General features: G+C 37.2%; 1 protein-coding gene across 3 annotated transcripts in view; it reads right to left on the bottom strand.

Moving 5' to 3' along the window:
* arhgap9 (Rho GTPase activating protein 9) overlaps positions 1–16,734 on the bottom strand; it is a 42,975-nt gene that overhangs the window by 22,723 nt on the left and 3,518 nt on the right. For all 3 annotated transcript variants that reach the window (XM_026922402.3, XM_053227903.1, XM_026922392.3), the window contains exons 2-3: positions 7,519–8,001; positions 3,725–4,035 (exon numbers count right to left, since the gene is read on the bottom strand). In XM_026922402.3, the coding sequence (XP_026778203.3) occupies positions 3,725–4,035; positions 7,519–7,903 (696 nt within the window). In that variant the 5' untranslated portion in view covers positions 7,904–8,001. The remainder of the gene's footprint in view (positions 1–3,724; positions 4,036–7,518; positions 8,002–16,734) is intronic.

Raw genomic sequence — 16,734 nt, 5'->3', positions numbered from 1 at the left:
ACTGAATTTTGTATTACAGGATGTGGTAGGGAAACAAATATGTGCATTCCGAGATGGACAACAGGGCTGTTTTTATATAAAATAGATTTGTATTTTTCCCAGCCTTATCTTTAAAAATGTATTGTATCTAATGCTACCAGCAACCCTAACTAATGGTGCACTTGGTACATGTCCTGTTGTAGAACACATTCTCTCTCTCAACCACCATTTTAACCTAAAGCAGACATTTAAAGTTTCAGTACACATATTTAGCATCTGGAGCTATAGCTTTGTTCATTGTTTGTATTAATGTGCGCAGGTGTGTGTGTGTGTTTAACTGTGACCACTGCCTTGCTGCTACACAGACCACTAATGATGGATTCCATTCGAGATGAAAATATGCTTGCCTTCTGTATATAATATCATACCACAGTGCTGTTGAATGCTCGAATCCGATCTAATGATTCATTTTCTATAACAGCACAACTCTGACAATAGTTCTAGCTGCAAATTTTATATTAATTAATAATGCATTCGTTCTACTATTTAATGTTTGCTAGCTTAACAACTAACATGCATACTTGTATGGTGGACACTCCACATAAATGGATTTTTAAAATGTGTGTAGTCGTTGGTATGGAGTTGGTATGGAGAAGACTTTTATTTAATATTTATGAAAGAAGTCTCCAGTGTCAGCGCTTTATAACAGTCAGAGGTAAAGCTGTAACTTCAAGTTTGTTGACACGGGACAGCCTTCAGCACGGAGGGCACTGCGGTTTCTTGGTAACATGGCAAGCTTCTTTTTTTTTTTTTTATTCTCTCCCTGGTAAGAGAATGACTGTTTATGGCTATTTATATAAGTTATAACAGGAACTAACTTGTTTCAGAGATGTTCCTCAACATTAAATGCAACTATAAATGGATAAAAAGCAATACTTCAGGGGAATAACATTGTGTTATATTCCTTATATACACAGTATATATATAGACAGTTAGGTCCGGAAGTATTTGGACAATGACAGAGTTTTTGTGATTTTGCCTTTATATACATATATACATATATATAACACATCATTTATGAATATGGCTAAAGAATGTGTGGCGTGTGGCATCAGAATGACGATATAGAGACGATATTGAGACAGTAAATACGACAATGAGATTCTCACTTCCCAATAGGCATTCTAAAAGAGCTATGATAAATTTACCATAGGCAGTAAGGGTGTGTGTGCGCGTGTGTGCATGTGTGTGCACGTGTGCTTGTGTGTTTAACAGGCTGCCTCCTCAGCCTTTTTATGGGACTGAATAAAGAGCCCAATGCAAATAGATGGTGAGTATGTGTGTTGAGTGTGCATATGTGTGTTTCATAAACTGTGATGGTGAGGAAGACATGAGGTAGATATATATGCATATGTATGTACAGTATATAAGGAAAGAATGGGCTAATGTGAGCTGCTCGGTAAACTTCATACATTTAACAAGCCATATAGAAATATATATCAAAATATCTATAATATTTTCAGGAAGAGATAACCAAATTATTCAATGCTGAAAAAGAGCACATAGAGGGTTTATGTTTAAAAAAAATCTGACTTTTTACTTTCCAAGGAAATTCTACTGCAATCCAGTGTTACAATAATCTTCAGAATAAAATCTAGCCTAACTGATGCTTTTATAACTATGTTATGAGACCTGATGAAATCGATACTGATCTGAGATGAGTCGATATCTGTGTAATGAATACTTTCGCATTAACTGCTTTATAATTACAGCACTACACACTAACCGAATGAATACAATCTGCTAATGGTAGCAAGATAGAGACATCTTTAGCTAGTTAAATAATCCTCTTACAGGCTTGAACAGAAGTCAGAATTTGGGTAATATGTGCAACATTGTAGATGACGTTTGTCTGTTTGTTCATTACTAAAAAGAATCATCTTATCATCTATGGTTGCTATGCGTGCTAGTCCGTGTTAGGGAAAAAAAAGAAATTTCATGGAAAAAAACAAGAATTTTCAACATTAAGTTATGTCCTTGTTCTTCAGTGGGAGTTTTGGTGACAAAGTATTACAAAACATAGAAAGTAGAGATTTTCCAATACTAATACTGAAACCTTAAGTATCAGCCGATACCAATACCCAACTGATAATGCTTTCTTTAAAAACTACTATGCTTTAAAATGTTTTTTATAAACTGAAGAACTTCACAGTTAAACCCTTTCACACAAAAATCACTTACATATGTAAATGTAAATGTAATATAATAAAGTATAATAAAATTCCTAACAAAGAAAAAAAGTCAACCTTCTTAGTATGTAAACATTTCCAGTTCCAAAAATAAGTTTATTTTCCAAATCCAATTCCAATCTTTGCCATTTGTTACAGGATCCGATATCCGATAAGTCTTCTCCAATATCTGATCCACAATTTTGTGCTGGTATTGGCCCCATACTGATAATGGTATCAGATCAGCATCATCACTAACAGAAAGAAAGTAATCTTATTACAGTACAGGCACATTTATTAACATGGAAGCGTACTGGACATGGCACTGCTGCACATTGTGTTCACCATGTCTAGTGTAAAACGGGCCTTACTAACTACCGTGTTACCAGTAGCTCCCCCCTAGTGGAAAGTCTTCATCCTTCTAAACGTGAGTGACTGAGTGTCAGAGTGAGTGTCAGAGTGAGTGAATGAGTGAGTGAGAGAGTCAAGTCAATCCTATGAGTCACTATTGAGTCAGGGGATTTCTGCACTTCACCCCAGCAATCCTGTAACAGTAATTCACAGGATACCTTAGAAAGAAGATCGGCTTCACACAGAGCCCATGGTAATAAGTTAACCAGTTTGGGTAATACAAATACCCTTACTGGAAGCTACCAGGTATTCATATTTGTTCTCCACAATCTCTTTTAGCTACCAAGCTAAAGTTAGTGAGCTAGCTCGCTACCATTGGCCACAGAGTTACACAAAGCTCTGTGAAGTGAGTACACTTACACTGCAGCCTTCCATAAACAGATAGCTCAAAGATCAAAACAAAGAGAACCCTTTCCTCTATAAGAGGTTTCGTCTAGCTAGCTAAATGTTAGCTACCTAGCCTGCTCTGTTCGCTCTGTGCTGAGTTTGGCGATTAGGTCAACAATGTACAGAGTACTGAAAGATCAGAATGGAGCATAAACAGCAAAGTGAGCTCAATAACTAAATGACAAGTTTTTGTTAAAGGTGTGTGGTCTCCCTTTTTCACTTACTACTCTGTAACCTTGACAGTCACATCGACACATTTCCGCAATACTAAGGTGCAGATGATAACAGCAGCAGATAATTACATCCTTATAGTCTCTACTTTGGCCGCATGCCAAACCAAATACTACTGCACTACACTACTCACATGGATTAATCCACATGGTGATGAAAGGCACAGTACAACCCACCTTACTAAATATTTTTCTGCAAATACCTTGCTATTGGATTCACCCAGCCAAATCTCCTAATATTTCAGCCATCAGTTTTAAATGTTGAAATTTTAGTCCACTTAATGTCAATATTAATGCCTTGCCAAATACCATCACGTACATGCATAACATCCATTGCAACTCACAAACATGTATGCACATTTAAACAACTGCAATCAGCCTGTCTGATAGCAACTTAACTAATGAATTGGTGTGGGAAAAATATGGCACAAAATACTCATTTTTCAATACATGAATATGTGTATGTGTGGGTGCGTGTGTATATGTCACCTGGATGTTTCCGTCTGTGTGTTTGCGAGTGGTGCTTGCCACATCCCACTGGCTGAAGGACTTAGGTGAGCTGGATGGACTTGGCCTGGTGATGTGCAATTCCCTGTATGGGTTCTGAGGCAGGTGACTGGAGCTTTTGCTGCGTGGTAACAGAGACCGCGGGACCTTGAGTTGACCTGAAGGTGAGGCGGTTGTCGAGATGGGTGATGTGGTGAAATGTCTTCCTGGTGCTCCTTTTCCCATGCATGTGCTCTTAAAAGCACTGTTACTGTTCAGGTCCTCCATGGAACGACAGAATTCTTTAGCAGGTGCTGACCAGGGAGAAGACAGAAAAACAATTAGAGTAAACTTAAAATACAATACTCATAAAAAACAGAAATGTCAAGACCATAACCCATTAGACCCACTCTCAGTATATAACCTAAAATGTTCAAAATCTACCAGTATAACCAGATTTCCATGTGGTAAAGAGTATTTGCCTCAACAACATGACACTACAGCCAGCGTCTGAATGGTGCTAAGTAAACATCCCTGCGTGCCCTGGGCGGTATTCAAATCAGCAAGCTCCGAGTGTGGTGTCTTAGCCCATTGATTCTCACTCAGCAGCTAGAACTGAGCTGACTGAAGTCTGATTTGTTCTGACCCCCAAAAATTAACCACATTAAAAGCCCTGCCTTATGTTTAACCTACATCACTTCCCTCTAATAATGAAAGCACAAACTCTCAATAAGGTAGTCATTCCATTGCGTGTACATTCTGGAGTTAACCAAACATTCTCTTCCCCAAAAATGAAGGATTAATGCAGTCAGCGTAGACCAAAACCCAACCACAAAACAAGACTGATATTCTTTGTACCAGAACAGAGTGTAGAGGCCAAAGGCAATGATGGGACTGTGACCAGAGGTGTGTAGTTTTGCACTACCTTCACATTTGTTTATTTTGAATACATTGTTCTTGTGATCACAGGTCACAGTTTTACATTTTATGTTTCTTTTTTTATTTATTTCCAGCAGAGTTTTAATGGAGTAATGTCCTTAAGGATGTTTTTATTGTCTAGTATTTTTTTTTTTAATGTTTAAAATCATGTTTAATTCATGATTTGAATTCATGCTTTTCAATTTTCAAAAAGCATGGGAAAAATATTACAAGTTAGTCATCTACAAAAGTTAAATCTTAGTAAGAAAAAACATACAGAACTTGTTTTGAACTTGCCTTGGCCAAGAATATTTATTCTAATGCACACTCCTGGGCAAAAAAATGGGCTAAGCCCAAAATGGCAAATATTTTAATAGTCTTAACAACAAATCATTGGTCAGAAAATTAGCAGCAATTAAACAAATGAACTCCTGAGACCTCCTCTGCCAACATTTGCTCGTTTCTAGCTTTTCCCCCAAACATTTCATTTTTGCTGCAGTGAACTGTTGGGGAAAAGCTAGAAAAAGGGAAATTCTTGTAAGCAAAGGTAAAATCATGATAATGATTAAAATGTTTAATGTAAAATTCAAACTAACATGTCTGGGGGTACAAAATTTTCCAAAAATATCTTCTGGGATGTTTTTTTTCTTAAAAGATTAGTCATTATTTGATTATCTGCCATACCTGATGCAGCCCATCAAGGGCCACAAGGCTTAAACATTTAAATAAATAAACTTCCTTTATCTATTTTCTGACCAATTTCCTGACCAATGATTTGTTGTTAAGACCATTAAAAGCTTTATATTTTGCCATTTTAGGCTTGCCCCCAAACCCCCCCCCCCCTTTTTTTTGCCCATGGGTGTATTACTAATAATGCATGTTAAAAATAGCTAATTAGGGTGTGCTGCTGTTAATATTTGTGCCATCTGCGACATTGGTTCAATCCTGAGCTTGAGTTACTGTCTGTGCGGTCTTATATGTTCTCCCGTGTTCGTGTGGGTTCCTCCTCTAGGTTTTCCAGTTTCCTTTCGCTGTCCAAAAACGAGCTGGTATGTAGACTGGCAATGCTAAAGTGCCCCTAGGAGTGAATGAGTGTGTGAATCTGTGTGTGCATGGTGCCCTACGATGCACTGGCATCTCATTCAGGGTGAATTCTCTCGCCTTGCACCCAGTGTTCCAAGGATAGGCTCTGGATCCCCCATGACCATGAATGAATAACATTTTAATCTTTTAAGTAATTAAATCTTTTAAAGAATTTGACTATGACAACACATACTGATACCGTTACAAATATTACCTGGTTAGCAAGCAAATAATTTTATGCTTAACATTTTTTCACAGATGAGAGGTGACGGCTGCCTTTTGTATGACATAATACATAATACATTAAAACATATATTAAAATTGTTAATATAAAACAAACTATTTAATATATTAAATAGTTTGTTGTCATTTAAATCCTGTGTACCACTTTTTTTTTACTAAGTAGGTTTTACTTACATATTTTTTACTTTCACTCAACTAGATATTTAGACTTTTACTTAGGTCCTTATTTTTAAAGTAACACTTATTTTGAGTAAGCTTTTGAGCTACTCTACCTTCTTTTGCTTCTAACACCATCACAGTAATTTTACCACTTACACTATATGGCCAAAAGTTTGTGGACACCTGCCCATCACACCCACATGTGCTTGTTGAACATCAATTCCAGATTTAGTTCCACTTTGTTGTTATTATAATCTCCAATCTTCTCGAAAGGCTTTCCAATAGATCGATTTTAGAGTGCGGCTTTCGAGATTTTCCCATTTAACCACAAGGGCATTAGTGAAGTAGGGCACTGAGGAAGCCTGGCTTGCAGTCGGCGTTCCATTTCATCCCAAAGGTGTTCAGTGGGGTTGAGGTCAGGGCTCTGTTCAGGACACTAGAGCTCTTCCACTCCAACCTTGGCAAACCATGTCTACATGGACCTCACTTTGTGCACAGGGCCACTGTCATGCTGGAACATGTTTGGGCTGATGAATTCTGGATTCTGACTGGTTAGAAGGAAGATAAATTTGCCATAACAGCACAGCTCAGACAGTAGTTCTGGCTACACTGCAAATCACAAGTATACATTCATGAATTCTAATACATTATCATTTCTATAGTAATTTACACAGGGACTGTGGCGTATTAAAAACATGTATTTAATATTCTGTAAGGAGATGTTTGTTTAACATTTATGGGAGGAGTCTCCATTGTCAGAGATAAAGCTGTTCCTTTAAGTTTTCTGACACTGGAATGGCTTCAGGCCAGGCTTTGAGGTTCCTTGGTAACATGACAAGCAGCATTTTTATGTCTTATTAACTTGAAAAAAGAGAAACATAGAGAAGTTGTCTAGGTAAAAACTGTCCTGAATATGTTCTACAACATTAAATGTAACTATAAAATAAAGTATGGTGTATCATTCTTTAATTAATAAAAAAGGAATCACTGACAAATTGCTGTGGTTTAAGAGGAATAAAACACTTTGGGAAGTTCTGTAATTGGAAAATAATCACCTTTGGGTTGATAATAGTCCTTTATTTCGTGTTGGGACGCATGATTATTTTCATATAAGCACATCCCATTAACTTTTATTCCGTACTTATGAAACATTGATACAGACCATTTGTCTGATTATAAACAAACACAAACTTTGATCTACAGTGATAAATAAAATTCCACTTATGTATTTGTATACTACAATTCTTTATACACTGAATACACAAAAAAATTAGACCAAAAAATTAGACCCTTGAGAGACACACACAAAGAAACAAATGCCCTTCATCTCCCTTTCAAGACACTTTAGAACATTCACTCTAACACACACGCACTAGTACACACACGCACTATACCTGAGCACTGTATCTGAGAGCATGGGTTGTGCGATCTGCGAACCACCAGCACGGAGTGTTGAGGTGAGGCTGCTGTTTGAGTGCTGGTCTGTGGTGAATGCAGTGTGTTGACTGGCACCTCGATGACATAAGTGGCGGGCACGTACAGTGGCTTAGTTTTCTTGTCCACTCCGAGCCTCCGCACCTGCCACCAGTCAGAGTTCGTCTTTTTCAGCAACAGAAAGCGCTCACCGTCATGTATGGAGATAGTCCGTCCATCTGCCCCACGGTATGAGTAGTCATACTGGGCTTCCAGAACCACAAGACCAGGTGTCAATGACCCCCTGCCCACTGGAAGGCTGTGGGTGGGGCTGGTCATGCTCCTGTACCAGCTGCCTGACAACATGACTCTCAGTGACACCAGGTGGAAGGGCTGATGCCACAGTAGCAGCTAGCACTGTTGGACAGCGGGACGAGACAGTGTGATGTCCATTGTGCCATGCTCTGAAACAAATGGTGGGAAAAGAGATTAGCACATCCCAGGAGGGCCACACACACCCACACACACACACACACACGCACACACACGCACACACACGCACACACATGCACACACATGCACACACATGCACACACATGCACACACACCCACACACCATGCCCAATATAAACTATAAATTGATAATTCTATCCTGTCATGCTCAGGTCAATTCAGGTCAACGTTCTCAATATTCTCTCCACAACAAAAAGAGCGTACTGTACATAAAAATGTAGCCACAATCAAGACGGTGGAAATCACTGGCTTCAAACAAGGTCCGATTGTTCTGATTAGTTGCTGTAGTAGCTCATCTCTAAAGGGGTTTTAGCTTGATTGTATTCTTAGACTCTGAACTATTTGTACTAGAATGAGAATATATTTTTGATAGAGACTACAAAGAATTTCTGTAAGTCGCTCTGGAAAAAGGCATCTACCAAACGCCTTTTGTAAATGCAAGTTGTAATGGTGCTCCCACCGCTGCGGCCCGGGTTCGATTCCTGGCCAAGGAGCCGATCCCAGCCACTGGGGTTGCACACGACAGTGCACTCCCAGTGCTGGTCCCAAGCCCAGATAAAATTGGGAAGGGTTGCATCATGAAGGGCACAAAAACTGTGCCAAATCAAATATACGAACCAATGATCCCTGTTGACCTGGTGACCCCTAATGTGAGCAGCCAAAGAAGAAGAAGAACAACAACATAGAACACTATAAAGCCCAGAGATAAGCAAGTTTTGTGGAGATAGTGTAATGACAGCTGAAAACTGATTGCTGATGATGGCCATTTTTTTCAATTATCATTACAAATCCACTTACAGATTAGCAGTGTACCAAATATCAACTGTACTGAATAAGCAGCTTCTGAGAAATAGTTATTAGAATGTTACAGCATCTCATATTGATGATCACGGCCCCAGGCTCTTAGCCAGCTTCTTCAAAATCTTGGCTTGACAATGGATTTCAAGTTGTTGGAAATCCTCATTGGAAATCCTCTTCCAGAGTAGCACAAAGACACAGTACGACAATTTTCAGCTCAATTGAGCAAGCGTTTCCTGAGAAACTTATCGGAAATATTACAGAATGTTACAGCATGCCCTGTACATGACCACGCACTAACCTTAGCAGACATCCTCAGAATCTTGTCTTGAACATGTCTTTTATGTTTTTTAACAATCCATGAAATGGTTTTCATGGATTTGAAATGTTTTTGAAGTAATCCAGACCCCGGGCCAGTTAGAATTTATTGGTATGTGGCAGCCATATTGTTTATAACTCTCAAAATTAATTAATTCATCTTCAAAATGAAACTGGAACCCATCCCAGGAATACAATGGGGGAAATACACCCTGCATGGGACATGAACTTGAAAATTATTGAGTTAGACACTTCTGAGTATTGTGACACCAGTTTTATGATATTCAAAAAAAAAAATAAAAATAAAAAAAAAAGGACTATTTCTCAGCAATGTTTAGTGTATCAACCAAATTAGCTGTCCAAATAAGTGGGCAGAGGTAAATGGCACTTAATTCTTTTTTTGGCTTTCTTGAAGTCAGGCAAGAAAACAATTTTCACTGCACAACTTACGGTTTCACAAGAAATGGGCCAAAATGTAAAAGACTCTGCTACAGCACTACCATCAGTCTGCCCAGACTCATCTCTATTACCTCCATAGTGGGAGGCATTACAACTTTTTGACCAACTTCATCTGTACGGCATGTGATTTGGTCTGCACGAGTCATTTTAGAAGAAGATTTATATTTATAAAATCACCTTGTAAAATCTTGTTGCAAACCTCTCATGAGAAATAGTGCTAATCACAAGTTAATCAGATTTATATATTTTACAAGAAGCAAGTTTGGTGACAGTATGTGCATTGGCCATGGCAAAACCCTTGACATGGTCAAACATTTTCTACTTTATACAGTGGGGTAAAAAAGTCTGAGATCACTACTGAAAATGCTTCTATTTTGCATTATTTTCTAATATAATACAACAATTTTCATCACAAATTATATTACTGACAATAACTTGAGTGAAAAGTAGAATCTCTGAAATATTTACATGCATTTCAGAGTTTCTTAGTATTTGGTATGTCCTCTTTTTCCTTTAATGACAGTGTGCACTTGAGCTGGCATGGACTCCACAAGGAGTGTCGTCTGAACACATGCTTCAATAGAAGGGCTTAGACATTAGGAGAATCTAACCTTTTGCTTTTGCTTACATTTAAATAGGGACCTAGAAATAGTGCAGAACCTTGAATATTAAATATTCACAATATTGAACAGTTACTTTCTTCGTTTTAAATATTTCAAAATTTTAAAACCATCTGTTTATTTCCTATTTTAAATGAAAAAAAATCTTACATTTTCAATGTATTTCAGACTTTTGGACCCCACTGTAATTTTAAAAATATGTTTCTCTTTTGCATGTATCTCAACCCTAAGTAAAGATTTAAAACATTAAACTCTTATTGGTTTGACATTTTTAACTCTGCTGTTAAATTTCTGCTAAAGAGTAAGAATTAGGTTTATGATGGAAAATCAGCATCATCCATATCAGTCTCTGTCTCATCACCTGAGGTAAAACACACTCACAGCATTTAAATATGAGCCTCATCGCCGCCTCTTCCTACACTTGTGGGGAAACAATCGTTGTACTGCTTCTTTTTATTAATGCATTTTTAGAAGGTAATTAAAAAACATTTTAAAACTTTGTCTGCTGTAATCTGAGTATTTGAGCACTCTTCTCTGGTTTGAGGTGACGATGCAGGTGCATCACAGACAAATTGACAGCCGGTATCTGATTACAAACTTGATTACGCTTTGTCTATTTCACCATGACATTTTTTTTCCCCTAATCACTGCATCAAGCTCCCTCTGCTATGGCCTTATATAGTAAATAAAAAAGAAAGAGAAAAAAAGGCACAACATACCAGAGAGATAGAGAAGTAGATATGTGGCTCTTGCCACTTCCTAGGACTATATATATTTTTTGATTCCTCCTACTCCCAAATATACTTACACTGATATCACCGATATACCAAATGACATGCTATACTAAAAATATTTCATTTAAATAATTACCTACAACTAAGAATTTTTTAATTAACTGAACAATAATTTGTAAATACAGTATATACACTGTGAACTTTTACAAATCTGATCTAATCAGCATCTAATCTATGTTTGCGCAGCCACGTGCTGAATGTCATACATAACTTGTTTTCTTGTGAACTGATTCTATCTTCTACAACATACACTGATGCCAACAATATAGCGAAGCTGTAAGAGAGAAAAGACAAACATTTGGATAATCGACTGATGATTGAAGTTTCTCCTGAATTTCCCCCCCTGTCATGAATCCACTGAGAATAGTGTACATAAAGTAACCAGCAAGCAGGTAAATGCTAGAACAGCTTGCTATACTAGAGGCAAACAAGGCCACAGCCTGGCTTCCTGCATGTGTAAGGGTATGCGTGTGTACGTGTGTGTGTGCGCGCGTGTGCACGCAAGGCAGGAGAATGGAGGAGTCTTAATCCTCACTGCAGAGTAGTGTGCTAGAATGAGGCTTTGTGTGGTTTATGTTAAAACCAAACCACCCTCTCAGCATATGGAACACACGTGCACTCCGCATTACACCCAATGACACACATATTGGGTACATATACAAAAAATTTTAGCAGCTGTGAGGTAGCATTTGCATTTTGATTAAAATCTACACAATAACCAAAAAGTCACGCACAATGAACATTTATTTAATATGAAACCAAATCATTTCTACTGCTTCTCTATCAGTTAAATAGGTCTATTTAACGACTATGCTTCTGCCTCTACAGGAAGTGAAGAGATGGTTTGAAGTGAGCACAAGTGGAGAAAACAGGAAACCACATATAAGATCACCAAAGTCCAACTCAGAATCGCTGATCTTTCCCTAAGTGTTATTGAATTTATTTAGTTCACTGCCAGTCTATAAAGCATTTGTAGTGGTGATGCCTCTCTTTCACTCTCAGCCCTATCTTCACATATATGCAAACCAAACACACAGGTACCAGCAGGTATTTGCCTTCATTTAGTAGCAATGACAAGTCAGGGAGGTGCCATATCCCATATCCAAGTTTTTTTTCTCTGAAAAAAGAAAAAAAAATAGTTTTTTACTCTGAAAAAACTTCAGATTAACTTCAGAACATGTGCATCAAGTAATGAAAAACATTTATAGAATACTGCTTGGCCATATATCATGGCTTGGCAAAAGTAAATAAAAACTGCTTGGCAGAAATCAGAAAATACTTTTCTGGGTGTATCAAGGGAATTATCCACTCTTTCGTAACACTTACTGATTGCATTGTTACACTGTAATGTGTAGCTGACTTGATGTTACAATATATTGTTGTACCAAATGTTTCATTTTTACACTCATTTGTACACTCATTTGTACACATTTTCATTAAACTCATAGTTTTTCATAGTTTAACTTACAGTAAGTCCTTGGGGCATGTAACCATTGAGCATTATTGTTAAAATCATTTTAAAAAGTATTATGACAAGAGAGTTTTGCCATATCAGCCACCCCTAGCATAAATGAAATGCTGTAAAGGCAATATTTGCAATTTGACATGAGAAGTTTTAAAAGAAAATTATGCACATGTGTGTAAGCATGTTTAATGACAGCCAAATAATTAAAACGTATAGGCACATTAGTTTACATTTATTCATTCATAGAACTGGCACTGGGCCAGTCTATTCTTAAATAAGTGCCTGTCTTTACATGCTTTGCATTTTTTCATATAAATAAAGTACATATCCAAAACTTTAGTATAGTGGCATCAAATGCCATCATGACATGACAAACACTGCTAAGAAGGGAGTAATATACAAGTAATATAGGAAGTCAAACACTTTTGGATGAGTTATATATGCCTTCTGAAGTAATGTAATCAACCAAATCACAAATATTGTTACATCAAGGGTCTTGCTCCTCTTTGGGAATACTGATATAAGCTCTTTGTCATGAAGTGTACGGACAGACGCAATTTTTATTTAAAAAATATTTAATAAAAATTTATTTTTATTAATTTTAAAAAAAAATTAAAATCAATGTAGCAGAGAAACAAAGGGACTATGCAATACTCATAAACATGAGGTAGACAAATGGCCAGGGGTTGGCAAATAGGCATAAACTAGACATGACTGATTTGGTAAATGTGAAGCTGGCCGTGGTCAAATACTAATCAAACCAGGAAGAGAACAAAGGCTTGCATTAGCTGTGGTATTTGAGCAGTGTGGCTTTGTATGGCTTTTAGGGTATTTCTCTTATAAATACTGGGAAAAACATTGAAATTGTTGCTCATGGTAACCGACCATACACTACAAATGCAGCAGATTAGGTTTAGGTTTAAATAATGCTGGAGACTGTGTATATTGACATTATTAAATTTATTACATGTCTGAAATGTAATTTCGGACAAATTAAGACTCTTTAAGGACCCATGTGGGCTCCTGTGCTTACATTTTATGAAGTCCTTATGAAGCCGGTTTTCAGAAAAGCATTACAAAATATAAACCACCACATAACAGCAAAACAGCTTATAAATAGTCAGTGGCCAGATGTGTGCAATCCTGGGTGAATGGCCCTGGATCAGCCTCATAAGCCAGAGCTTGCCCATTTACCTCAGATTCTGAGAGGAGTTTAATCGGAGATGCATACACTTTACACACGGCTATGCACAATTTCTCTCTGTTACAAAGTCAGCTTGATTTATCCATCGAGCCGTGTTTCTTTGTACACAGTCGAATCAGTTGTCATTTGACGGACATTTATTACACTAATAAGTCATTCCAGGTTGGTTGACACTCAACAGAGACTGCTGTTTAGGAAATATACTGTGGTCACTTGTTTTAAGCAACCTTGGAGAAAATGCACGCACACTATTTAACTAAAGAATAATTCATTTTGTAACATTTCAGTCTGCATGAGTGGTTTTCCAAATTCTACATTTTATGAATGTATTACTCTTCCTACTTACACACTATTACACGTAAACTATAACAAGAATCATATCACAAAATTTTTGAAGTATCATCTCTAAGTAGTATTTCAAGTCATAGTATTTTTATCCTGCCATATCTAAGCATTAAGTGACATATGAAGCACAATTCATATACACAATGTGGCAAGATCCCTGGAACAAAAGGCAGCACAGTGTTATAGCCAGTGCGTCTGCAACAAGGCCAATCAATTCACTCACCAGTCCAATAGATGATAATGAATCAATGTACACTGACCTAAAACCACCCTCCTGTTCAATTAGCCAACCATACAAATCAACCCTTCCACTATTGACTGCTCAGGAAGAACTCTGTTTCATCAAGCACACAGATAGATGGCCAAATAAAAGCCCTATTTTCATGCTTCTGTTATTTTGCTAAGCTAGATTATGCTGCTTCTCACAGACAATAGCACAGATGACAGGTTTTATGACCGAAATGATGATGTGCACCGTGTCGATAAAAACAAGACTGATGGTGTTCGCGATAAGGTTTGTTACTGCAGATTATTGCATTATAGTGTAATAGTGTAATAGCATGTAATAAATATATTTTTAATTATATTATTATATAATTAACATGTAATATATGTTTTATTCCTCCTACAATAGCAATTTGCCAATGATTACAAGTTTTTTATTTATTAAAAGAGACATGTAATATTGTTTATCCATACACAGTTACATTTAATGTTGTGGAACATCTGCAAAAACACATCAATGCTTTTATCACTTATAACAGCTACAAACAGATGTTTGCATAACACATAATCCTGGATGTAATTTAATAGAAGAAATGCTTGTCGTGTTACTGAAAAATCGTCCTGAAGACTTTTCCATATCGGAAAATTTACATTTACAGCTTTACCTCTAACATACAAGAGCGCTGACACTGGAGACTCCTTCCAAAAACACAAACTTCACTATATCAACAACTACACACTTTCTTTTTTACGTATCTTTTAATGTGGAGCATCAGCCATGCAAGTCCCCTGTGTAAGTAGTTTCTAGAGAAACATTAACGTGTTAGAATGAGCAAATAAACCTGTGATTTGAATTACAGCCAGCATTACTGTCTGAGCTGCCGATATTAATCAATGCCTTCTGATCAATCAGAAGAAATCATCTGAGAAAGCAACAGCACTGTGGTATACAGTCATATATACATATTCCACAGGCAATGACAGATACCTTGTGTCGATCAGAAAATTGGTAGACCAACATCCATGATAAATTTGGACAGATGTGACAGATATATTGGCATTTATTTACTGAAAACTAAGAATTTAATTAGCTTTTATCACAGAAAGAAATAATATAACATGAATTTGTATACTTTCAGAATATGCCTACTGGAACTATTTTTCAAAGGAGTAGACTGTGGATCTCTTAAGGTCAATAAATTACACCAAATAAAGTTAGTAGCATGGTCATTGTTGTTTGCTACAAGAAAAAAAGTATCTTGTACTCCAAGAGTGTCACAGCTTTATTTACATATTGTTTGTCAAAAGAGAAAAACAGATAACTGTGAAACAAATTATAGGCGTTTTTATATACACGCCGTTTTAACAATCAGTTACGCTTTTAAAGATGCTGATCTGTTTTACATGATAACTAGGCAAGGCCAATGCTAGCAAGTAACCTTATAACCCTGAAGTTACAGTAAAAAGTCTCAGTCTTGCACAATTCACAAAACACTTGTGTGACTGTGGCAAGCCTATGAAATACTCTGATTTCCACGAAATATCCTGCAAAAATTCCTCATGAGTACATGACGCCAGACTTCAACAGCACGAATAGCTAATCAACTTTCACTGCAGCGTATTTGAAAGTGTGGTGCCACTTGAAAAATTCAACAATCTTTGCATCACACAGAGCAATATCATTCTTTCTCCCGCAGACACCAATGAGCAATGCCCACAGAGATCTGAAAGAATTCTATTGGTCCAGTTCATGGTAACGGAAAATACAAGAAAGAACAGTAAATCGGTGGAGTGGAGTGACTTTCAATAACACATTAACAGAGCTGGCTTTTGCAAAGCAGCCATGCACACTAGCCAGGTTTTCCAAAGCACAAATGTCATTATTCAAATATGACATGTAATATGAAACTCTTCAGCATAATATGCTGTTTCTCTCCCATTAGCTCTACACCTTGCTTTATAGCTCCAGATTGCAATGTTATTTATGACAGCAGGACTATATCATCATATACAAATCACATGCTCGTATTCTACTTTGCATGCTTGTGGTCGAGAGGCAATATAGCAGCACTAACAGCTGCAAAAACATAGTACTCTTTCCCACTCTTCTTATCACATTTTTATCACTCACTCTGTCATGCCCTGTGTGGAGGAAGAAGACATGTGTCAGTGTGATTTTTCTATGCGCATCCAGCCTCCACATCTCCTGCCCTCACCTCACTGATCCAGAGAGAGAGAGAGATACATTTTGACATGTAAACAGACGGTTTTTACCTATATATCGACGACATGCACTGACAATAAAAAAAAGGTTGCCTAGGAGACATGAGGAAAATATGGACTGTGTAAATATGTGGTTAGCTGGACATAGAGAGGTCTATAACTAACAAACACCTATACACAGACCCAGGGACTGTAAGTGTGCGATTTCTCAACTTCACTTACAGAACAGCTAT

Source organism: Pangasianodon hypophthalmus, chromosome 2, assembly GCF_027358585.1.
Source record: "Pangasianodon hypophthalmus isolate fPanHyp1 chromosome 2, fPanHyp1.pri, whole genome shotgun sequence".
NCBI classification, from domain to species: domain Eukaryota; kingdom Metazoa; phylum Chordata; class Actinopteri; order Siluriformes; family Pangasiidae; genus Pangasianodon; species Pangasianodon hypophthalmus.
Note: the sequence above shows the minus strand (reverse complement) of the source record. Positions and strands in the feature narration are given on the sequence as shown.